This window comes from Lutjanus erythropterus, chromosome 19 (genome assembly GCF_056507025.1).
Source record: "Lutjanus erythropterus isolate fLutEry1 chromosome 19, fLutEry1.hap2, whole genome shotgun sequence".
Classification (NCBI taxonomy): Eukaryota; Metazoa; Chordata; class Actinopteri; order Lutjaniformes; family Lutjanidae; genus Lutjanus; species Lutjanus erythropterus.
The window spans coordinates 10,906,071-10,931,732 of record NC_139335.1 but is presented as its reverse complement, the minus strand read 5'-3'; the positions used below and the strand labels follow the sequence as shown (position 1 = coordinate 10,931,732).

At 41.4% G+C, this 25,662-nt stretch overlaps 1 protein-coding gene across 4 annotated transcripts in view; it reads left to right on the top strand.

Annotated features, from left to right (window-relative positions):
• Positions 1-4,133: 4,133 nt before the first annotated feature.
• Positions 4,134-25,662, top strand: part of rhbdf1a (rhomboid 5 homolog 1a (Drosophila)) — a 29,593-nt gene continuing 8,064 nt past the window's right edge. Inside the window, exons 1-4 of one of the 4 annotated variants that reach the window (XM_084743339.1) lie at positions 4,134-4,511; positions 24,481-24,625; positions 24,726-24,865; positions 25,407-25,511. In XM_084743339.1, the coding sequence (XP_084599465.1) occupies positions 24,509-24,625; positions 24,726-24,865; positions 25,407-25,511 (362 nt within the window). In that variant the 5' untranslated portion in view covers positions 4,134-4,511; positions 24,481-24,508. Of the gene's footprint in view, positions 4,512-17,029; positions 17,049-24,480; positions 24,626-24,725; positions 24,866-25,403; positions 25,512-25,662 lie in introns of those variants that run through there. The other 3 variants (XM_084743337.1, XM_084743338.1, XM_084743340.1) reach the window with 3 other exon arrangements.

Genomic DNA, 25,662 nt, shown 5'->3' with positions numbered 1-25,662 from the left:
CTTCTGGAAAATACCCCTGGGAAAAACAAGCCATCATTCAGTCAACAGTACTTAAATACAGATTTGAAGTAGATGTACGTCACCTGAATACGTCCATTACATTCTGCCTTACACATTTACTTCACTTCCTTCATTTCTCTTAATTAAACCACAGAACAATATACAAAAATGCTTAGTATTTATACACCTGGACTAATAATATAATAATATATTTAACACTCTTAATATAACACTCTGGAAGTAGCAGTCCTGTATGATGAGTACTTCTACTTTTAATCATCTTAGTGCTGTTAATACTACAGTACTTTAAGTAAAAATTGGCACACAGGACTTGTAAGGGAGTATTTTTATCACATGGTATTGTTACTCTTACAGCTTGAGTATTTCTTCCACCATTGGAAAAACTGTTGTTTTACTATTTCTAGTAGATCTATAAAGAATACTATTAAATATAAAAGTCAGGCACTCCCATGATTCTGTGTTCTAATGACACAAATAAGTCCTGTGCTCTGTCAGCATAAAAATATGATTGTATTATGTTTTGCTTTATCATAATAGCAGAAAGGCACTGGCTGTGTGTCTGAGTGTCTTAATCGAGAGGTACATCAAAGCAGCCATGAAGGAGACTTTTCCAGGAACCTGAGCCTCTTGTGCCCCGTAACCTCATCTGAGGAGAGCTGCGTACTTGGTGCCCCTTGTCAGCACCTCAGAAACCTTCTGCTTCCTAACATCCATCTCTCTCCTGGAGAATATTCCCAGGTGGAGCTGAGCTTTCACCGAAACCATGATGGAATGCACTGAAATGGTCTTTTCATTAGATGGAGCAGCATCCGATGCAGTAGAACGGCTCCACTTCCTATAATGAAAATCTTCTGTTTTACAGTACAAAGCAAAGTGATTTTGAACTTGCTGATTGCTGCAGTCTTATTTCTAAAGACCATTAATGTGTCAAATATATTAATGTGTTATAAATGCAGAAACTGAAGAGACTGCAGAGAGCAACATTTTTAAAATAATTTAAAATGTGTAGTGCAGTCGCAGAGATAATTGCTGTAAAAATGTCTTGGACTGTGGTCTTGGTTTCTGTAAATGGTCTCACACTTGGGAATGCCCATGAGGCCCGGGTGTGAATTAATGATTAAGACATGACTGCAGAATCCAACGAGCCAAGTATGGGAGGAATGTCAGCAACAATGATGTGAAAATAATGGCATGTCACATATGTGAATCTCATTTCTGTTGTGGATTCATTCATCCCTCTGCACCTCTCTCCCCTACTCTCTGTCTTTCTATGTATCTATCCACGACAAATGACTTCAGTGAAATTCTGCAAAACTGCACCTGACCTGAGCTTCAGTTTAAATACTTCTCTGCAAAGACATAGTATATTTTCTTAAACAATATATATATTACACCGTTCTGACTAAATTGCTTTATTAATTTCTTAATTATTTTTCTTAATTATAATAAATGTCTCTTGCTTCAGTATTTTGTGCAGTTGTAATATGAAGGGAAAAAAAAACTATTATTATTATTGGATTGGATTTGGTTGGCAGATAATGTTAAAAGTGTTTGATCAGGATCAGTAGCAAAACTTAAAAAACAAAAAAGAAAGGAGCTCCGTGACTTTTCAACAAGTAATGTTAAAAGACACCTCAGGGCCTGGACATCCCCTGTCCCAGAGCCCAGCAGACATGTCCAATAATCCATGCATGCCCTCATTATGGATTGCCTCATTCTTTTGTATTATTGCATATTGTTTTATGTGTTCACTTTTATCTTATGTGTTATGAACATATATTCACATCTATAATAACACTCTTTACCATGGCTTTTGATTTGCTTGGTTGTGTTCTTGAATAACTAAAGAAGACTGTGCTGTGTTCAGATTCAGTTTATTTTAATTAATAGACCTAAGTCAGCCATATTAACATCAGCAGACCCAAATCCCAGGCTCATATGACACTGATGTAAGTGGATGCTCATTGGTTTATGATTTTGGGGATTTATATAATAGCCATTATAGGACAATCAGCTTCTTTATTGGCACAGTAATGAAGCAGGACTGTATAATTCAACTGAAACGTCCTGTGAGCACCAGGTTTATGGATTGCTGCCCAGTGATATCATGTGATGTCATGATCATCATCATGTCATGTGGCTATATTGCATAGTTTGTCTAAAAACTGACCAAAATGGGGCGGGGGGATATGAAGGTTTACATAATACATTTGTATTAGTCCTCTGACCTGTTTACACAATAAAATTGTATCAATATTTATATTTCTATAATTAATATTTTAGCTACAGCTACAAATATGATTGAAATATGAGGGGATGCAGATTATATGTGCTCATGAGTTATTAGAAAATCCATTAGCTTACTTGGAGTTTTTGTATGATAAAATCTCTAAATTGAAGATGCAAGCCCAGAATAAACATATTTGATGAGAGAGTGCAAAAGGGAGCAGGACGACATTTCACAGCTCTAGTCACACCCAAATCTGTGCTGAATGTGATGCATAGTAACCTCAAATTTCTGCACAGCTAGTCACAAATTATTTTGGTGTTTGCTTACAGTACTTATAGCCAAACTAATAACACTGTGCAGGTCAGTCATTTATTGGACAAAAATCTTAGTGCAAACCTTGACTTTTATGAACATACCTGATGAATTGTCTTGTATTATAGGCTCACTATTGAAAAAGTCATCAGTAGGTTTTGATTTAGGATTCTAATGTTTGTCACGTTTGTAAAATGTGTGAAGTGTAGCATACTCTTGTGACTGTGCCAAAGACAAATGTTTAATGTTTAATAGTATAGTTTAATAGTAATAATTCAAATAAGGGGAAACTTTTACAAAATAACAAGATTAGCTATTGAAATGTAATAACACTAATTCTACTGGGAATATCCCACCTTCTGTTAAAATGCTGCATTATTGTCATCCAGACTTTTATTTTAAAATCTGCCTATGTGTTGTTGTCACATGCAGAGACATTTCATAGAAGCCTGTGTCCCCTCAGTTTGTCCTTCTGTCCCTCAAAAAATGTTCTTCAGACCCTGCCTGCACTGCCCTATACTATTTTGACATTTTCTCCTTTGCCTCTTTCCTGTCAATATGTTTTTTTAGACACCAGCAACTTTTATTGTTGAAATTCTGAAATCTTATTGGGCAACATCGAGTGAAAAGCTGCACACATAACCAGCGGCTGGTTCAATTTAAAGCCTGTTATGACCTGCTGGATAACTGGGATATTACAGTATAGCATAGTAGTATATCCCTACACTGACTTAGTCGACCCAGTGGCCTAAGACGTATTACAATCCTACAATACTAATCCTAGTATTATAGCCTAGTATTTGTAAGTTATTGTGATATTAATGTTAATAAAGGTAACATTAACCACCCTGACTCCCCATTCTCAAGTTCAAATGAGTCCAGTGACTCTGGTTAGTCCTGAGATAAGCATGTATGAACTTCTGACTGAGCTGTTTGTATAAATATCGGCCATTTGTAAATAATAATAACGAATTATTTTGTGAAATTATTTTTTTTAATCTACAAATTAAATCAGTTTCATTTATCAATTTAAAAAAACTAAATATAACTAAAAATAAAATATTTCAGTGGACTTAAAATCATTGTTTATTGATAGCCTTGCTGGAATTCCCCTAAAATGATGAAACTCCAGGCCTGGACACTGTAATGTTTGAATTATTTTCTCCCACAGAGATTTATGTCAGCCAAGAACAGGCCTAATCCAGAGCAATGTAAACTGTAAACTGGGTTTATACTTCTCCCATTCCTCCCACTGCAGATCCTGAATTTAGTAGGCTAATATGAATTTAATATTTAAATATATTGTTAAATTCATTACAATTTCAATGCAGGGCCTCGTCATTCATTCAGTGTAAGGGTTCCCTGCGGAGAGGTGTGCATTTGTGGGGTGAATCAGCGTGGATGGAGAGCGTTACCCCCCGGTTTCAGTCCCTGGACCCCCTCTCTGGCTGAGGATATCGCTTAGTCACCGCCGTTAACCGGGAGAAGCAGCGCCTCCCTGTGTACGCACCGATTGGTTGGTGATCTTGACGGGCTTGCCTTCTCCCCAGACCGTCTCCAGTCCAGGGCGGGGCTGACTCTCCGCCAAACTGAATTAGGCTACAACCGGCAGAAGAAAACTTACCCCGGGTCGATCCATGGAGCAGTGTGGGAATGCTGTATCCGTAGGTGGGAATCAGAGAACCGGACGGGCAGCCACATTTCGGCCACATCACCGTGGACTGCCTCTGCTGCTGGTGTGATCAGGAGTGACCACATTTAACACCACGGCACCGGGCTTGGCTTAAAAACATCTGCGGGGTGGAAAAAGAAGCGCGTTTATTTCCTGCGCCGCTACCAGGATGATGTGACAAATCACTCATCTGCTGCTTGAGAGAAAAAAAAAATCAGTGAAACGGGATTTTTTTTCTTTCACTGCTGGAGATCATCTGAGCTGGTTGTTTTAAGGGTAAGTTGTACCATTATCTCATGACTGTCTCCTGCGGTCGCCCATACGGAAGACAGCAGCCGGAGGAAGCGCTCACGCGTCGTGATCGAGGAGGATACGCGAGCTTATAGTAGTCGATTGAATTACTGGTCAATTGGTCGACATGGAAATCCTTCACATAGCCTAGTGAGCACAGCATCATTTGGGGTACAGGGTGCTGGGCCAATGTCGCTGCTTTTAATGGAGTTTTCATAGTGAAAGTAGGCTATTTAAAGTGCTCATGTAGTATAATTGGGTCTACCTTTAGGCCCAAACACCATTTAAAAAAGTGACATATCCTACACATTAGAGAAGGGTTGAAGTGGAATTAATGGGGTGTGAAATGAGCCTCGTGTCCAAAATGAGACATAGGATGAAGCTAAATTACTTTTTCCCCCTCTTTTCCCTAAACTTAAAATTCAGGAGAGATTATTCTCATTAGAACCACGCTGTATGGGGCAAAGGCTTGATGGAACGTTATATGGCTTAAAGCTGCTTGGCCTAATTGTAATTTTATGCTAGAGTAGAGTAAGAGTAAAGAAAATAGTATATCAAGGGGCTTTCCAGACAGTAGGACAACACAAATACACACATCATACACAACACATCACAGGATCCATGTCTGTAACACTGTCACCATAAATAAATCATGGAGGTTATAGGTTGTTTCAAAAAACAATAGCAGATGGAACAAATTTTGGACAAAGGAAATAGCCTAAATGACTATGTTGTACAATAATCATGCAACACATCAGCACAAAGTCACACCATGACCTCACTCATCTTTGTCATCCTCCTCCCACTCATCCTCCTCCCTCCTCTCCCACCTTCCCCTGGTCATCATCAGCATCATCTTCCTCAAAGGCGGCCATTAATGTTTGTGCATGTTTCTGTGAACCAACTAATTTTAGCGTCACACATTTGCTGTGCTGTAATTTAGATGGCAGCTCACAAAAGTTACGTAATTCACAATAAGAATGTGGGTAAAAAGAGCAGCAAACCGCATGTGCTCCTCACCTCCCTGCCCTCGACCCCTTTGAACCTGAAAGTAGTATTCCTTCCTTAGATCTTTGTCTTCCTCTGAACTGTGGGTTTCGTGTGGCACTAACACATGGTGACTCAAAGTGAGTCACGGTAGACAGTGACAAAGGGCACAAATTCCACAAAATCATACGCATGCATGGAGGGGTCACCTAAATGTCTAGTTTTGACTCATCAGAGGTTGAAAGCTCCAGGACAGCAGCTCACATATTAACAAACTGCAAACTTGTTGACATCAGAAAGGTTACACACTCCAATGTCCATACAATACCTGGGCAGACTGAAGTGAAACCATAGACGTACTGTATTAGAAACTGCTGAGTTATTTTGGCAGACAGGACATAGGAGCACATGGCCTGGTTTGTGTGCCCAGTGTTCCTGAAACCTTATCGCATGGAGGGAGGGGAGGATCATGGCTGGGGGTGATGTAATCACACCGATAAAGCAGAACCCTGATGTGTGATAGTGGCAGTCATACTCATCCTCTGCATCTACTCCAACTGGGCCCCAGAGAGAATATTCCCTGTGTGTGTGTGTGTGTGATTGGATGTTTATGTGGGTGCATGTGGGTACGTGATACTTGCAGGGAGCTGGGAGTAGCTCTGCTGAGGCAGGTGGACCATCCAGACCGGCCTGTGTTGACTGGCTGGTATGTGAGTTTTTCAGGGGGCTGCTGAGGGGGCCACACTGTAGTCATGCCTGCATGACTCATGGCGCGGTATCTGTCTGTCTGTCAGTCTTGCCAAGTACACAGTCCTGTACAATTGCTTCATGGTGTTGCCTTCAAAAGAGCACAGAGCAGAATTTTACGCTCAGTGGTTATGTAATACCTTTATTCATTGCCATTCTCCAATAGATATTTCTTTTCATACATCTAAAAGCATGCATCACTGTGCAGTATCACCATAGCAATGTTGTTCATATGTGGCCTAATCACTTCAAGATTATGCATCTACAAACATGACACAGTTTTTCAGTCCAGAATGCTCTCTTTTAGTAGATTTGATGCTCTTCTGTTGAGATGGCGCGGCCTTTAGTAGGACCACAAAGCAGCTATAGATTTCCCGGATTTGTCTTGCTGAAATCTGCCTGTTCCCGAACAAGGGTGTACTCTCTGTGATTGCTGGTCATTTTCTTCAGAGTGCAGATGCAATGAGCGTCACTGGGCTGAACAGTCCCATGTGTGCAGAACACATGCTTCTCTAAATAACCTCAGGCTGTTTCCCTGACAAACACATCTGTATCACGAGTCAAAAATTTGTTCACTTGAGTATCCTGTTTACTAGGCAACCTGAAGTTTTAGTTTTCTAACTGGGTAGAAATTTGCTCTGGCCTTAAGGAGTTATACTAAATAGTGGTATAACATACTATATTATCTGCAGTAATAAATCTATAAGTCTGTCTCTATCTGTAATTTACTGGACACATATCAATTCCTGACCTTAAGAATAATCTGATAATTATGCCTGCTTTTAATCTCACATGCTCTCAACTCTGATTTTTCCATAAAGTTCCCCAAAGCAGCTTTTTATAAATTCACACTTTATAACAATATCACTGAAAGGTAGAAACAGTAGTATTTGTCCAAGCTGTTCATAAACGCACCATAAAAGATAGTTGATTGTTGTGTCTCATTCCCAGGACAACAAATACTAACATTTTGGGTAAGTGAAGCGTCCTGAGCACAGCAAAGTAATGAGAAAATAAGGAAATACAGACAGAGGGCATGGTCTTTGCGGATACATCCACTTCCACATTCTAGTGGGTCACAAATAATGACTGAAAAGGATTATGTTTATATGAGTTGATACTTTTTTGGGGGGTGGAAATGTTGCATATTCTGACTTTAAATATTATATTCTGTATCTGCTGTATAAAACACAATACAACATGTTTTTATTGCTGGACCACAGGGACTCATTATAGAAGTTTTGTGCCTTATTTTATACTCGCTTTGCAAAAACTCAGCTCAGGATATTTAATATCACTGGGAACTTTGGAGTCTTGCCTTGAGTTCTGTGGCAGTGCTTGTCCACTGTTTCTAATTTTGGAATGATCAACCTACTCACTGTAAGTGTATAGTGTTGAAGAGGTTTTAATATCATTATGCAATGTTTGCTAAAGCTAAAAGAGTTAAATTATTACAGAGTTTAATTACATATTTGTCATAACTGACATGCATGACGCATGTCTGTCGTCACAGCAGGCATCTGCTTTGTGTGAAAACTGCTACAGTGAGGACTGTCTTATGGGTTAATGTGTGAATGTCGGGCACGGCAGCAGTATCTGGAGAGGTCAAACATGTTGACCGACTTGTTCTGCTACTTTAGAGACAATACGCACACTTTCCTGCTAAATATATTGGTTGCAACTGTTCCCACAGCTGAGCTCAAACAGACATTAGCCTAAAAAGGCATGTCAGGTATGGTTTTACAGGGGATTGATGGTGAGAGAGCCCACAGGCAGTGTTTGATCTAGTCCTCACTGGTACTCGCTCAGCTCGTACCTTTTTGACTTTGATGTGGTTATGGTTTTGACTAAGTTGTCAGGAGCAAGAAGAATAATTTTTCTCACATGTCAAATAATGTGGTATTTGTGGAAAAACAGAAGCTGTCTCTCTAGTGTATGCCGTGCAATGCAACAAGGAATGTAAGCAAATATATTCTGCCTTGTTATCGAAGGAAAAAACAAAACAACAAAACGTGTTGGATGTAGTGCATTGATTTTAATTTTAAAGGAAGTGTGGTGTTTGTTGCCTGTACAGATCATCATGCTATGGCTGCTTGTTTGTCTGCCTGGAAATACAGTACACTGAGTATTGCACGATCTCAGAGTGCTTCCCCTGTTGACGGCTCGGTTGTGTGACTCACAGCCGTTGCATTCAATTGTTCACGTCCCATGACATCTTGGCGGTGACATGATGCAGCGGCAGCCATGATGGTGAAGTCAGTTGTGATGTAATGCTGTAATGCAGCAGCAGGGCTATTTCAGGTCTACCTCTGAGCCTCCAAGGCCTCTGTCTGCCAGCATGCCACCCTGCCCTTCCCTCAGTCAGCACCTCATCTGTCATGAGCCCGACAGCCATACATGAACCGGCATTCACAGAATTTACTAGAAACCTTTGATGCACAGGTTTGGAGAAAAGTCAGAGGCGTGACTAAATTGAAAATACAGGTTACAATGAATTGTTTTTACAGTTATTTGGTTTAGGCCAACATTAGGCTGCAGCAGAGATGAAAACATCTAATTTGGGGTTGGTAGTTACAGGGTGTTTTCTGTCCTGTAGCTTGTGTTCTCACTGACATGGTGTCTGAGTCTGGTTAACCTCAGGACAAAGCTCATTTTCAGGGCTGTGGGAAAGCTGTGTGTGTTTTCTCAGAAGGCTGGTGCTTATAGACAAGCAGCAATGGCCTCTTGAACTTTGATCTTCCTCTTTGAGTGTGAAGAGCTCTCAGAGGGTGTGTCTGCAGATAAACCAATAAATATCTTTCTTTACCTTGTGCCTCGAGGCAGAAATATATATGTCAGGAATGTTGCAATTGCGTAGTCCTATCTGTGTGAAATCCCTTGACCGAGGATTTTGTTTTGAAGCTCACAGAAACTGGCATTAAGTAACTCTTAATCGTCAACTTGTGCAAATCAGTTCAGTCTCCTTGTACAATTTTTTGACTCTTGGAGAGGGCTTGTCCTGCATCATAAATTTAAAATCTCCCCAAAAAGGCAGTGCTAGGACTGCTAGAGGAGGATATGCACCAGTTGAAGGGATTTTCCACAATCGGGCAACCCAGAATAAAATCAGTGCTGCAGCCCAAATAGTGAGTTGGTGCCATAGAATATATATTAAATGGAGTGAATTCCTGTTTAATATAGGATATGTGGTTGGAGCGAGATGATCCCCCTCCCCAGATGCAAAGAAGCTCACGTAGGCTGCAGGAGCAACATTGGAAATTGACAAGTGACAAAGAGTCCTTTATTGTGATTTGATCAGCTGGTTATCACTGCCAGCTGTCTTTGAGTGTCAAGCTGAGTCCGTTATCGTGAAAACAAAAGCTCTCTGCTTACTGCCTGCCAGACTCTATTGACATATTGCTCAATTTAAGCTTTATAAACTTCTACATCTTCTAAAAGATTATTCATGATTTTTTATGTATCATAAACAGACACTTACTCATTCAGCAAATTTATTTGAACTCTAATTCATGTGAAATAGGCATACTGTCACCTAGAATAGTAGGACACCGCAGCTGTAGCATTGTTATCAGAGAAGTAAGTATTTCAGCTTAACATGTTTCTTTAAACTCTGATGGCATCTCATTATATTATTATAATTTACTGCATATTTCTCCTTTAATGTTTTATCACTGATTGGTAACAGATGATTTAATCCATGATGCCATTATTTACAACTTTGAAAAGCTTTCTGAAATTTGACTTATTATCAAATAGTTAGACAGAGCATAACTTGCTGTTCATAATACGCCCAGTTAGTGTATCACTAACCCACACTGGAGCCTTCAGCTGCTGTAATGACAGCACTGTGTTGTGTCTGTTTACTTTTTCACAGATCATTGTCAGGCCAGAGGACCTACTCAAGGAACACCCTGACTGATACAGTATCCCAGCAGTGTTACAGTGGCGATGAGAGTGCAGTTTTAAATAGGATAGCCTTCCCCCAGCCCCCTTCAGTCGTCCTCCCGCCCCTCTATCTTTGGCACAGCCAGTCGTCATACCCAGAGGCTGTGAATCCTCATTGTGTACCAGACTGCTAAACTCAAGTTGACTGTTCCCTGAATGGAACGGCACACACACAGTTATATCTGGACAGCTTCAGCAGTCCCACCAACATCACATACCATGCACCAAACTCACTCCAGCAGCTTTCCCAGAAATGAGGGTGTGTTTTGGACTCCTCAGTGACTTGTCTTTTACTGGCTTTTTTCGGAAGAGGTGGATCTTAGTGAGTTTGAATGTTCTTTTCTTTTTACTGAACATTTAAATTTAAAACACCAGTACTAAGAGATCGCTGAAGTGTGCCCATGGTGCGTCATAAGACCTGTTTCATTATCAAAGTGTACTACTTCCTCTGTTGAACTATGTTTTATGTTTGTCTGTCAGACAGATTGACGTGGCATCAAGCCAGGCGCCGTCGGCATATTTGAACAAGTACCTGATCTTGTAACTCTTTCCTTTTCTACTGCCACTGCTTCTTACACCCATGCCAACTTTCCCTTCTATTTACCAGTTGACAGAGCTTGTAATGCCGTGTGCCAGGGAAAATGATGTAAAGCCTCTCATTTATGGTGCCCAGTTGAACACGCCCAGTTATAGTGAAGGCATCACGCTTGAAGCCTAATATGTGCTGAAGCATATTCAGTCAGAGCTAGGCAAAAACAAACATGAACAGCAATGCAAATCAAAAGTAATTTATTCCTGGAGGCTGTTGGGGTTTGTACTCCCACTCAGTTGGTTTCACTTCTCTCATCTTGTCTGAAATAGACATTCTGTCTTCTCACCGATATTAAATTTCGTGGTCATTTGTTGCCCTTGCATGACAGTATTTGCCTGTTGTCACACAATGAGCAGAGTCAGGAAGTGTCCCTACATGTGTGTGCTCTGTGACCTGTTGGGGAAAACTGACTTTATTTCCATAGACAAAGAGTCTGTGTGTTTTCTTCAGTTAAGTCAGGACTGAGGAGGCCTCCCCCTCACTGGGCCTGTGACTGTCCCAGAGGACCTGACCCAGCCTTCCCAGTTTTCCTGTGCCTTTGTTGGGAGTTTTCCACAGATCTCTTGGCCCAGCTGCATGATTTCATTCTTCCTCCTTCCTCCCCATCGTCCTCACTTTTATATTTCCCTGATCCCAGCTCAGAAACCCTGGATTCCCCTTTGGGTGTTGCTTTGGATGCCCCCTCACTTTAGAGACTAGATTATTAGCTGATGAAATGATTATGTCTTGGTTAAAATGAGCGGTGGATCGATATCAGAGAACTGAAAATCTTACATATGAGGTTTTATTTGCTTTGATCCAGCCTGTAGCAGATTTTTACTTCAGTATGAAACTCTTTTGTGTGCTCTGCAACTAACATCTGAATGATATGAATGCAGCGGTCCACAGATTCTGTAGTTATTGTATCCTCTTCGTGTTGGAAGAGGAAACCCTGAAGGGGTTGAGGACAGTATAAGATGAGTTACAGATCAGAGCTCGTCTATGTTGACTTAAGAAGTAAAATCACACAGAAATGCAGTTATTTTAAACTTAAGTGTAAAATATTTAATTGAAAAGTATTAGAAGAATGAGATTAAATTGTACAAATAATTTATTGGTTATCTGATTTAGTGCACCTACTGCAACTGTTTGGAATTCTGTGCTATCCAAGCCAAGTATTTTCCGTGTACAAAATAACACGTGGATCTATGAATGTTCTTTAATATCTGAAAGGTTTTTCTGAGAACTGCCTCTGAATACCAGTCATAGAAATGGCGCCAAGTTGATGAGTGATTCTCACTTGTTTTGACACAGAGACCCATATCTCACCTCACATTTATCTGAGTCATTGCTCCACAGTCTACGCTGTTCGCGCCCTTTGCCAAAATGTGACCCACATTTGTGTCCCACCACAGTGACTGAGTAAATGTCAGACTCAGATTTCTGCAAATGTCAGACTATATATCAGAAATGCACTGTTTGTAAAGTCAATTTTATTCCTTTTTTTTTGTAGTTTGAGCAGAGGGTGATGTGTAGTTTGCTGTGGGATGTTTGTGGGATTGATGTGTGCTCTTCTCACCACACACAGTGCTGGGAACTTCAGTACATACTGTAGCTGTGAATAAGCACTTATCTGTTGGTCAAACCACATTATCATCCGTAAACCATACCCAACCAGATAAACTTTGTGCTTGTAAGACTCATTTTACTGACGGGTCGGGTCTGTGCTTCTTTGGTTTCTCTTTCATCTGCGTATTTGCCTGTGTAACAGATGAAAGAGATTCAAATATTGGAGCCTTATTAAAATGACCTAGTTGTTATGTGTGGAACAAAAACAGTTTCCCCTCCCTCCAATCCAGAGGGGAACCTCAAGACTAAATAGGTCTCTGCAGCTGTTGCCTCTGCAAAAATAAAATAAAATCCTCCTACCTGTTATGGAATCAAGTTTGTACTCTACAAACATGGAATCTGGCCCTGTGCGACAGTGATATTTTACAGTAAATGTGTTTTGGTGCAGGGGGAGGCTGCTGGCCTCAATTGATATTCCCTGTCCTTCACTTGACTTAACTCAGGCTATGCACAGCGACACATACACACTGTACACTCATAGACACACACACGTGCTCACAGAACCACAGGAGTGCATTTGTACATATATTCACAGCCTGTGGTGGTGGAAATCAATGCAGTCAATAATCTGTACTCTGGGCAGCTGCAGGTCTGCACATCTTTCAAGGAGACATTTTCAGAAATTGCATGTGAAGGTTGCATCTGTCAGAGGAATTTTTGGTAGTTTCAGCAAGTGTATGAAATGAAATGTTTGAAAGATTGAAAGGGCAAAGTTAGATTATTTAATTAGATTATATAGTTAATTGATTTAATTAGACCTTGCATTGAAAGTTGAGCTTTGAATCAAATTACAGTCGAAGGTGATTCAAGAAGAGAAGAATAAATTAGTGATTGAAAAATGAATGAAATATTCTAAGTGTAAGCTGCCCTTAACATTTCTTTTTTCATGCCATGGTATATGCACTATGCATTTATGAATGTTCTGTATTTTATCACACCTGACCCTTGATATGGGCGACTCTCCTCTCTTGTTGATACAGGTTCACCTTACTGTGCTTTCAGAGAGATTTAGCAGCGTGGAAGGTCAACAGCTGCTGTCAACAAGAAAAAGATAACTGAAGAGGGACTTTCTAGCTTGCTGTAGTATTTTTGAGAACAAACATCAGCGGTCTACTTTATTGTGAATTTATAGTTTTTCTCCAAACAAGTTGCATTATAATCATCGAATCCCAAAGAATCCTCAAACCATGTATATTATGTCAATTCTGGAGCTGTACAGCAGCTGCTTACTGCTCCTGATACTTCAAATACTTGCTTCTCTAATAACAGTGCTGCAGCCACAGTTAATTAGAGTTAATTAGAATTCAAATTCATGCCAAATATTTGCTGAATGAGTGTCTGTTTATTTTAGAAGCATAGCTGTTTGTAATGTTTTAATTGAGCAACCTGTTAATGGATTGTATATTAAATATTAATAAAATAAAATAATAATTGTATATTAAACAGGTTTTCAGCCTATGTAATATACTGTCTGTGGCTCCAACTCACTATTTGGACTGCTGTGCTCATTTTGGTATGTACAATTGCTACATATTGCTCCCTTAAATTATTTTGTTAGCCTTTAAAGCCATTTGTCATCATATCATGGGTTACTTTACCCTTTGAGAAGCTAACTTTTAAGTAAAGTTATGATTCAGTTAGAAATCAGTTTTAGCTGTCATTCTTTATTGCTTTCAGTAACCCCTTTAAGCATGAGGTTGACTTCTGAAAGCTCTGTCATAAAAGACTAGACAGCCTCCATTCTCTCCTCTGCTTGAATCCATGCTTATATGGCTTAATTCCCATTGCCTCAGTGCTACAGGCCACACTTCATCTGCTCTCTTCAATAGACGTGTCAACTTTGATGTCACACTACACTGAGATCTCACTCTTTGATTGCTATGCGCCATGTCGGAGTGGGCGGCAGGACTGACTCAAACAAGCCCTATTATTTTCTGCGTAGGGTGACGTATACTTCATCATGGCTGGGGATGGGATGTGTATGTTTACATGTGCAGTGTGGATGTGTTCCTGTGCATGTGAGCAAGTGTATGTTGTTTCCGTGGTTGTGCGGACCGGACATGGAGAATGTGCCCGGTCTGCAGTGTGTTTCCTGCCTTCGTTTGCACGTCTCCCCCTCCTCACCGCTGCACTTCCTTCCCTCCAGCACTCCTCGGTAAAATAAGCAGTAACCTGACCTCCATGCTGGTGGTCTCCCTCAGAGGATGTGAGATGACAGAGCTGATGGCTCTGCTTTGTGAAGTATTTTTAACCCTGTTGATTGATTAGAACTCAGAGATGAACCTAAACAGTTGTGATAGTAACATGACACTATATGCTGTGTTTTCTCTGGTTTTATGACTTGATAGGATTACCTTGGCTATTGTCCATTAACCATACATGCCAATATGATGTTTCTGCTAAGCCATAATGGAGTTACCTCGTCTTGTGCCTCACCCTGAGTAATTATCTCAGCTGGGAATTTGCTTAGTTTGCCATTTCCATTGATGGAGAAATGAAAACTTCAGCCTGCTCTTGCTTTTTTTGACTACGATCAGGCTGCACAATGACCGTTGTTCAGCCCAGTCCACATCAGGCGATACAATGCAGCCTTTTGTAGGCTTGATTTAGGCTGATATCATGCTGGAAACTATTTAGATGGGGATCACATGTTGTTAGGGCACGCTCTTTCTGCGATTCTCCTCTTACTCACTTAACGAGAGAATGTCAAACCTCCTGTAGACAATGAGGTGCTTGTTTATAGTCTCAGGACACATTTTGGACGATTGGGCACTGCACGAAACATTGCTTGCTCCCCTTTGTTGTTTAAAGTTTAGTCTCTTAGTAAGCCAGAAGATGTTGTGTCAAAGGGCAGGTCAGGGGATGAGAACTACACCACACCCTTGTCAGAAAGTCAGATGCTCACCTTATTGATCTCCTGATTATGTTTGATGAGTTGTGCAAATCGAGCGTTTTGAGATTTCTATCTTTGACAAGGGCTGTCAAACTAGTCCAGGTCATGTTTGAGAGCCCTTGTCTAATTTGTAAATGTAATATGTAATAAAAAATATTTCCATGCTTAGGAAATTATATTCATGAGTCTTACCAATATTATCTGTGAAATTTCAATGAATGCAACAACACTTTGAATCCAATTACATTGATTTATTATCATTTACTACTTGTAATATGCAGACAGAATCTCAGACTCATCTAATTGCCTCTCATTCCTCTCAGTCCTGTGAGCTGAATAACCTATCAGGGGTTCTCAAACTGGGGTCCGGGACAGGGGTTCCTGAGAGGGTTGTAGGAGGTCCCCAACAAAAGGAGGAAAAAAATATTTTGTTTTTCATCATATTTTTGGAAGTGGGAACAACAAGGGAAGAAACAGTGTTTGCCGTTTTGATCAGTTGTATTTTATTCTGATTCTTGTTTGATCATTGATTGACTACAAATACGTTATTATCTTCTAACCTAAAAAGTACTCAAAGGAGATTCCTTAAGACAAAATCCTCTGAAAGTGGGGGTCTGTGGTCTAATGTTCATAGATTGTACCTTTCTTGACGTGAAAAGTTTGGCAACCTCTGAACTACAATATCGTAGCGTTGTGGGGTAGGTGGATGAAAGAACAATGATGAGGAGGTAATGTGCGTTTGTTAGCTCAGCTGAGCCCAGATTTATTCCCTTGCCACAGTATCAGGTAACCTGAGGTTGAGGTGTCCCCGATAAAACAACAAAAACACAGTTCCTAACCCACTGGCTCCCTGAGCTTGTTTTAATTTGAGCTAAATCTCGTTTAAAATGCCCTGCATTTCTCTCCTCCAGACACAGACAAACTACTGTGTAATATAACAACTAACAAACATCACCACTTCTTTTTTCCTTCTGGAACTACTACTCAGGCAATTACCCACTATGGTGGACCCCTCCCTCAATAAAGCCAAAGGAAAACAAGAGCACATAAACATGAACTTATGCCCAGCATTTCAGTATTTTACATTAGACATGCTGATGCATTGCAAGGCAAGATCTGCAGCTGAAGACATATTTTAACTTGGCCACTGTTGGTTTTAAACATGTACCACATCGCTATGTTAGCCTTTGAGATGAGGGCAGGCCCTCTGGAGTATCATAGTCTCGTTGAATTTCATTAACTGTCCACGTTTGTCACACTGGACATACTCTGTGCCAATGCGGCTGGATTTTCCCATTCTGTGGTAGGCACTGAGATTCCTTGTGGGGTTCAGCTGGAGATACAGTAAGCTGAAGATAAGTATCTGTGGCAAACAAAGAGGTTTCAGGTCTGGCAGCCTAAAACAAACCGCTTATCAACTGCTTTATCCGAAAGTGGTGAAGGCCATTTCACTGTGAGCTGATTCAACAGGGTGTTGTCTGATCTAACTGAATTGGTCAATGTAGTATACACACAGCTCTGTTGTTATTGTATGGGACCATATCTAGTTGTCTTGGCCTGTGAGATATATATAGCCCACACCAAGGGAGGTTTTACTGTCGGCTTCCTCCTCAAGATTAGAGACGCAAACACAGCTCTGGACTGAGACATGATACAGATTTACGCAGTGAGCCTTATTTTTCCAGTGAAGTGAAGACAGGTCTATCTGTTGTGAGCTGAAACAGGCCGGCTAACAATCCTGAGAAAAGAGGTGCGTATCTAAGGGGCCTTTGCCCCGTGCACAGCAGCTCCAGTAGAATGGATGTAGTGAATAATTCACCTGTGCAGAATGACTAAATTATTCATGTGCTGAATTAGCCACGCATGTAATAATGTTTCACCTGTATAGCAAAAAGGAAGAAAACTTTGTAGTCAGCACAGCTGATATTCTCTTGGCTGATATTCTGTTTGTAAAGGCAGTGAGATTAAAGTAATTGTATATCTTGGTTTCTGTGTTCTGTTCCATCTCACCTCTCCTTCATATTGATTTCCTGTGCAGGATATTGCCGCACGTAGAAAGGCAGGGTCTGGTGCTGATAAAATAACCAAGCGCAATTTTCTAGGACCAGCGTTCGCCTGGCAATATATAAGGCTTTGTAGAGGAAGACAGGAAGCAGTGCGGGCAGTATGATGGTGAATACAGATATTGCTTCTGGTGGTGGTCCTTTCTTGCAGAGATAAATAGGTGAATCCAGTTCCATCAAGCTAGTTTGATGTGCACAGCTTTTGAGAGGTGTAGTCATGTTTGCTTTTGACAGAAAACAGTCCACTGTGCAGAGATCTGGAGCAGGATGTTTTTTATGTTGGTCTACAGTTTCATCCAGACGTACATTTGCAACTGAGTTCTATAAATACACCACATGCACGAAGCCCGCTGTTAGGAGGCCATTTATACTTTCATGAGCTATTCATATCTCTGGCACTCGATCCTGTCATTTAGTAAACACTGTTATGACAGTGAGGGAGTCTGGCAATAGGCCCGATACAAATCTGTCACTCTAGACTGAAACCACTGAGACTAAAAGGTTAAGTCTCCATTGTTAAATCCCACAGAGTGCTGACAGCCTGAGCTGAAGATCTGGTAAAACATGGGAAAAGGCATGAGCTGCTCCACCCTTCTTGGGTTTGTCAGCCATGCCCACCCTCAACCACCTACCTTGCCAGTCACAGCAGCCCCACCCGCCCACCATGCCTAACCCTCAGCTAGCTGTGACACTTGATCTCAGGGTCAGCTGCGACGGATATTTCTGCTGTGTGTGTTTTTTAATGTCGTAAGGGCTGGTTTGATGTGACAGCCTGTCACATGTCACTAGGGTCAATTCAGATGACTGCAGCTCTACTGGTGCTCAGTTGCACTTCACTCTCTGGCCTGCGGCTCTTCTGGGGTATTTTCTTCCCTGTAAGATTGGCAGAAAGAGAGTTAGAGAGAGGCTTTAAGCCTGGACTGTGGACTACAGCTCATTTTTTTCACTGAGGAGCAAATGGTGTGTAGAAGACATGTGTTGAAGTCACCCTGTTCATAGGCACTTTAGAGAAAATGCCCTAATGCTTATTCATTTGGTTATATCATATATGTAAGTCTGTATCCAAATCAACTTCCACAGCTGGTTAAGTGACCTGGCATTAATGTCTACTTTGCACAATAACATGTTTATTTTAGTGCCTGATTCTGTGTTCTGTTTCTGTTCTCTTCACCAAAATGAAATATCAGTAGCTTTGTAGTTATGTCAGCTTCTTAATTCGTCCCAGTTGGAAGCACAATGTGCTATATAAAGATCAAACACATCGTTCTGCAATTAATGCGCAGATAGGCCTCAGATGCCCGTAGGAGCTACACACGATACATGCCTGCAGTGTTAGTGAAAATGATTTATGCTAAGATCATCTGTTGGGGTGAATTGCCAGAACTGTTGCTTCTTCGTATTGTTTTCCACATGCCTCCACCTAGTTACTAGAATTACTCTCTGGTCATGAGTTTCTGTTCATCATTACGAAATCTCATTTAAAGGAACTACAGCTACTGTAAATTGAAGTTGATTTCACAATGTCTTCTTATATTGTTTCTTGTTGTGTTAGTGAGAAAATAATTTGGGGAGAGTGACTGCCTGGTTTCCCTCCATTGTTTCCAGTCTCTAGCATTGCCTACAGCATGGAGTGAAACATAAGAAACAATGGATAGTAGGAGCATTTATAGTGAATGACTAACTGTTAGAGCACTGGGAAATCCAAAGATAACCTGTTTGTGCCATTGGGTTTTCAGTAAAATGGTAATTTGTTAATCAGCATGGAACCTGCTTGTTTTAAACGAACTTGTAGGAACATCACTCTGTGATAATTTTAGCCTAAATGGTCAAAGTTGACCTGTAGTGGACAAAGAAGCAGAAGCAGCATGCAGTAAGAGAAAGAGGATGAAAGAGGGAAAGGAAGGATGAAGGCCTGAGGCCAGGAAGCGCTGCGGCTCTCAAGAACGAGGTATCCGGACTTCTCACTACCCAGATTAATGGGGTCATCCATCATGGTGCCTGCCCATGCATACTAGTTGGCAATTCCTTCTGTCTACTGTCCACCCTGACTCCATAATCCCTGCTGGGAGCAAGTACGACCCTACCTGGCCAGCCATCTGAGGCTCTGTCTGCCTCAATGACACAGCTCTGTCTGCCACCCTCAGCATGGCTTCAGCAAGCTTGCCTCCTGTCGAGTAGTGCATAGCAGTAGAGTACACAGAGTACCCGGAAACCAGCCAGCCCCTGTCCATAATGGTTAGGCTTCATGTGGTTTCCTTCTCTGCCATTTCAGCTTGGGTAAGTTTCAGCCAGAGATCTTGAGGAATGTGGGTATGGCATGCACTGAGATTAGAAATGGCCCCAGATAGAGAAGATTTCAAGAATGTACAAATATTACATAAGACTATCTTAGAAATGTTTAATTCATGAGTTATTTTTCATTAACATGTGATATGGGAAAGTCATGTGTGCTTTGTAGATAATGTGTTCAGTTTAAAAAGTTCTATGTCCATCATTTATCTTCATGTACAGTAGCGAATTGCGATTGAAAATTTTGAACAAGACATCTGCAGAAAAGATAGCAATCCAGTATAAAAGAGGCCATGGCTAGATCGCTATTTTATTTATGAAGAATGTGAAGCGGGAGGGCAATGTTCTCTTGCAAGTCTCTGTGCATATTTGAGGCATAAGGAAAACACAGAAACCTGGTTGCGTTGTGCACAATGGACAAGCACCAAATGAAGCAGTAGCGTGGCCCCCACCCACGCTTAGCTTTTGTTACTCTGACTTGAGTGTGTTCAAGGTGGCACTTAGAGTTGCATCCACTGAGCCAGTCTTCTGTTTGACTTTAAGCTTCACCTGTGACAGCTGGGCCTCTGTTGTCATAACCCAGTGCCTTTCTCTGCATGACTGGAGGCCATTACCAAGTGATTATTTTAAATGATAGCATGGAAAAGTTCACTGGGCTTGAGTTTGTATGCTGAACGTATTACAATAGATTGCAGCTCTCCAGACAGAGAAAGAGAGTGCTAGTTATGCCTGTCAACCGCGGTCATTATGGCCTGCTGGACGTCCCTACACCTGGAGAGATGTCAGCATGTTCTCTGGGTTTTGTCCGCCTGTCTGTCTTCCCTTGCCTAATGGAGGAAAGAAGTGGCCTGGAGAGGCAATGTCAGTCCCAGAATTAAAAACAATCTGGGTCTCGTGATTGAGTGGGAAGTGTTAGATTTGCACAAGGGCCAAGCGACGGCAGGAAGCCAATCTTGCAAGGCGCAGTGTAAAGTTATGGGTGTGGGTGTTTTCCCTCTTTAGATGTGAATCTCGAAGTCAAAACAAATCTTTTTGAGAAACTAGATTAAATCGTGGTGGTCTAAAGAATGTCAGTCTCAAAGCAGGGCTGGGAATGTAAACACTGTGGGAAACTATTACACGCTTCGAATTGTTGCCATACGACAGCTTAACCAGAAAAAAGCACAATCACCTTGAGGGTAAGATAAGACATTGTGGCGCATTAGTTAAGCACTTGTTGAGGTTGAATGTATGCAACAGTCATGTCTCACTAAGCCGCTGCCTTTTTTTTTTTTTACCATCAAACTTGACCATGAACAGATAACATGCTCTGTCAAGGGAGGGCTAATCCTACTGGCCTGGATAATTGCTAAACACAGAATTCAATCAACTCTCCTTCCCCCAAGGATATCTCTCCTTCTGAAGGACTTCTTGCCTATGAAGACCCTTCTTTCACAGACAGAGACTAATCTCGAGTCCTACCTTGTGCAGTGAATTCTAATTATCACTTGATGGAGAGATGACTGACATTTTCAGTGCTCCCTCACTGTTAGAAATGAGTTGGTGGCTGTCGTAGCCACGCTTGCGTTTGAGTAGTGACTGTGCCAACTGTTCCAGCTAAACTCCTTCTGAGACACGAGTTGCAGGCCCGTGCCAGTTCAGCTGCCATGTTGACTTTGGAGGAGGATGAGAGAAAGGGGAAGACAGACTTTCAAGGCACTTGGCTGGACTGTCTGTCGAACGTTGGAGGTTTACCTTGGGCTTTGACCAAATGCTCTTACAACCCACTGATCAGTAGGGTAATGGAAAACCAAATAGCTGCATCACGGCCGCATCAATGCATGAAGTGTTGCTGGCATCTTCTGCAAAACTACGTTTACATATGTAATTGCAATTGGAATGATAAGAATAGGGCTGCAACTAACGGTTATTTTCATTATCAGTCAATCTGTTGATTATTTTTTCAATCAATTGATTAATTGATTTGTCCATAAAATGTCAGAAATTTGTGAAAAATGTTGATCACTGTTGATCAACCCAAGGTGGTGATGTCCTCAAATGTCTTGTTTTGTCCACAACAAAAGATATTCAGTTTATGAAAGAAAATACTTACACACAGCTGAGGGTCCATTAATAATTGATTGGTTGTTGCAGGTCTAGATAAGAAAACAGTTTTTGCTGCTGTTAGATACAGATGTTAAATGCCTCTGGCCCAACTGTGTTTTATTATAAGCTGTCAGATATCTTAGTGATGCTCTGACTTCATTTACATAATTAAACTGTTTTTTTAAGAAGTCTGTCTGTGGGGGTTTCATCTGGCTCATAAGTAGATAGCAGGCGTAAAGAAACAATGATGCTCTAAATGGCAGTCACTCACACAGAGACCACATGCAAGTAAGGATGACAAGAGTGAGAGATTGTAGTAGTACAGTGCAGGAACAATTAGACTCATTTAGTTTGCTCCCATCTGTCCCTCCTTCTTTCTCTGGAGGCAGAGCAGCATCAACACAGCATTCAGGTTAAACAGAGTTAAAGCAGGAGGAGCCAAAGCTTAAGCAATCAAACAGTGTTTAGCGTAGAAGAAAATTAGGTTCCCTCGCTGTCTACTTTCAGTTCAGCCTCAGTCCGTTCCAATCTACAACCCTGAAGCTGAAGGCCCCTCCCTTCACTGATCTGCTCAATATCAGGAGCCCTGCTGTTTGAACTAATGGCGAGAGTAATTAAATGTTGGGAGTTCTAGCCTGGGGCAAGAGAGATGGCTGTTATCAGATTTGCATTTCCCAAATGTTAGTAGGCAGTCTGTCCAGAGAAATAAAATCTGTTATAATTCTGTCAGTGCATTTAAATGCAGATGATTTTACAGTCTTTCTTTAGTAATCCAAAAAAAAAAAGCATGAGTGAAGTTGTGTCATGTCCTTTTACTCTGTTTCCGGTCTTGTCCACTCATCTCTCTCTGCTTCCCACACTCGGGAGTATGTGACTCTGCACCAGCCAGCTTTGGCCCAGTCTGCCTTGCTAATCTGGTATCATACTCCAGACAATGTCAATGGAGGTCAAACAACATTCAAAATAAAAGCCTAATATGTGCACAAGGCCAAAATCTTCCAGACTGACGGTGAACAGAGGATGAAACCCCACTACAACAACTTACAAAACAAATTGCTGTTTTATAAACATCCAATCTAGTTTTTCTGCCTGTTGTAGCACTCTCAATAAATTTATTGTGGCGGAAATGTCAGCATGTGCTGTAGTACCTATTCCAGTGTCCTTCTGTGAACTGGTGAATTGAGAAATATCCGCCACAGCTAGACTGTGTTTAAATATTAACACATTGGTGATGACCCCTGCTGCCCTCAGTTTGAGGTTTTCCTCTGTCTCTGCTGAGATCCACTGACAACACTTCCCATCATCACTTGGGCTAAAACAGAAGCCTGTGGTGCGTTAAAATGGCAATGCGAAGCAGATGTGGTCACTAGAAGTCATGGACTTTTTCAAGGAGCTGGATCTGTAACAGGAGAAGAACGGACGTGACCTGTTGTGACTGCTTAAAGCGCAAAGTCCCTGATGTGACAACAAGAGTGCGTGTGTGACAATGCCATCTTGAAAAGGATTTTAACTGAATGAGACTCTGGAACAGAAATAACTTGGATAGATGGAAGGATCAGGGAGGGCATTTTTCAAATTCATTTGGTTTTGCAACAGTTCCATAGCTGAGGAGACACCCTATTTTGCAAGTTTACACATTTATACTTTGCAGAAGGGCGGTCATTGTTATGTGCATTCCTCCTGTCTGCAGAGTGAAAGATTGCTTTAATCAATAATGATTGCATAATTATGCAGTGTACTGCAAGCCTAGTGGGCCACCGTACCTAAATTGACCTCCCATGGGGCTTAAGCCCCACTTAATATAGGGCCCTATGAAATCTGTCATGACTTTTTTAAATCCTCAATTCTGCGTTTCTGGACATGATTATTTTTCACAGAAACCACAGGGCCCTACCTTAATCTGTCACTTTCTCGCTGACCTGCCGTGCTCCTTTCCAAAAGACACTTGGGCACCAACCCCTGTCAAAACATACTTGCCACTGGGACTAATAAATTTGCCGGGGAAACCCTGCTTCGCATGCACATTTTTGTGAGATACTGTTTGATCACTGAAAGTACAAATGATGTCTGTGTACTGTTAAGGGGTAAAGGAGTTGAATTTTCCATGGGAATAATGGTAGTTAAGAAAATGACGGGAAATGGACCACCAAGCCCAGAGAAGTGAGGTTAGATGTTGGGGCAATAAAATGAGGGGCTGATGATAACAAGGCTGCAGCTACAGGCAGGCGCTCGGATGGTGAGGTTTATTATGCACCTCCTTCAGCCCACAGGCTTTGTCATGGGAATGCATACATAGTCATTAGTCTCTGATAGATGTCTGCTAGAGGCAGAGCAACTTTTAACCACAAATAGGGATTAAGTTTGTTTTTAACTGTAGAATTAAGGAATTCCTTTTAAGACTGCAAGCGTCCTCACTCTCCAGCACAAATATTTATAGCTTTTTTTTCCAAGTGGCTCTGTAATCTGTTTTGGGGAAGGCATAAACAGCTGGAGACTGTTCTCAGTGGTTTCCCCTTTAGTGTCTAATGAACAGAAATATGTGAATACCCATGCTTATATCAAATAAGGGGCCTTAGCACCCTCTTGTGAAACAATTTTGCAGCACAGAATCATTACAACCATCATGTGTATAGCTGTAAACATTACATTTAAATTTGATTTTGTAATGAGAGTTGCCTAAGATTACATGTGATTCACTGAGACTCATTATAATAGCGACATCTCCTTCTCTGTCTGTCTCTGTAGCTGGCAGGCCTCGGGTGGGACAGAGAACATGGCTGAACCACGGCGGGAGAGCACCAGCAGTCTGCAGAGGAAGAAACCTCCCTGGCTCAGGCTGGACATTCCCACGGCTCAGATGTCGCTAGACGAGCCACCCACTTTTGTTCAGGTGTTCTTCCTCGCTAAATCCCTCTCTTCTTCTTTGTCACCTTTATCAGTTTGTTCATGACTTGTGTTCACACTATTCCTATGTATCCCTTCCTGTGTAGCCGGTGAAGCGACAGGGGTTCCTGCGCAGTATCAGCATGCCAGTGGAGACCTCTCACCTCCAGTCCCCACCCCGCGACCTTTTTGACACCCGGCGGCCTGTCTTACAACGCCAATCATCCATCACACAGACCATAAAGAGGTAAAGGCAGTTAGCCATACATTGGATTTATACTGTATATTGACATTTTGATGTATGTGGGCTGTAGCATGCTTCAATATTATAATATGAAGAATTTCACACCTCTTTGACAGAGAAGCATGCAAATATTTTTCTTTTTTATATCTTATAGGCTTTTGTATGTGTCTTGAGTTTGCATATTATGGAATGCAATGCTATGTAACCTAAGCAGCACATTCTTATATAAGATTCATGAGTTAAATAGAGGATGTTGGCAGCCTGTGTCCCCCTGCTTTCCTTACCTTTTTCCACATTGCATGGCTGTTTCTGATTAAAAATCTCAGTGTCATCTGCTTGGTAATAACTTTCCTAATGTTATAAATCTTAATAAAAAAACAAGTCCTAACCTAACAGTCTGCTTTGCTCTCTTTGCATGATGGCTACAGCACTGTCCAGCTGCACTTTTCCTTCTCACTGCCTGTTGTTGTCTTTTCTCTTTCCTTCTCCTTCCCTCTGTTCCTTCTTTGCCACCTTCCGGCCCTGCTCTGCCTGGTCGCAGCAGCAGAAGGGTGCACTTTGAGAGGATTAACACAGTGCCCATTAAGGGGCAGCGGGCTGCTCGCCGCAGCACCAGGAAACATCACTCGCTCTCCAGAACCCTGCTCAGGTATGGCAGGAAGTCCCTCACGTGACTGCAAGTGTTAGAGATGTCAGTCAGATGTGTATACCCCCTTATTTACTATAAGGGAATAAGTGAGTGTACTGTATCTATGTTTAGTTTACAGTGTCAATTCTGGCATGATTTTCCCAATGTAGCT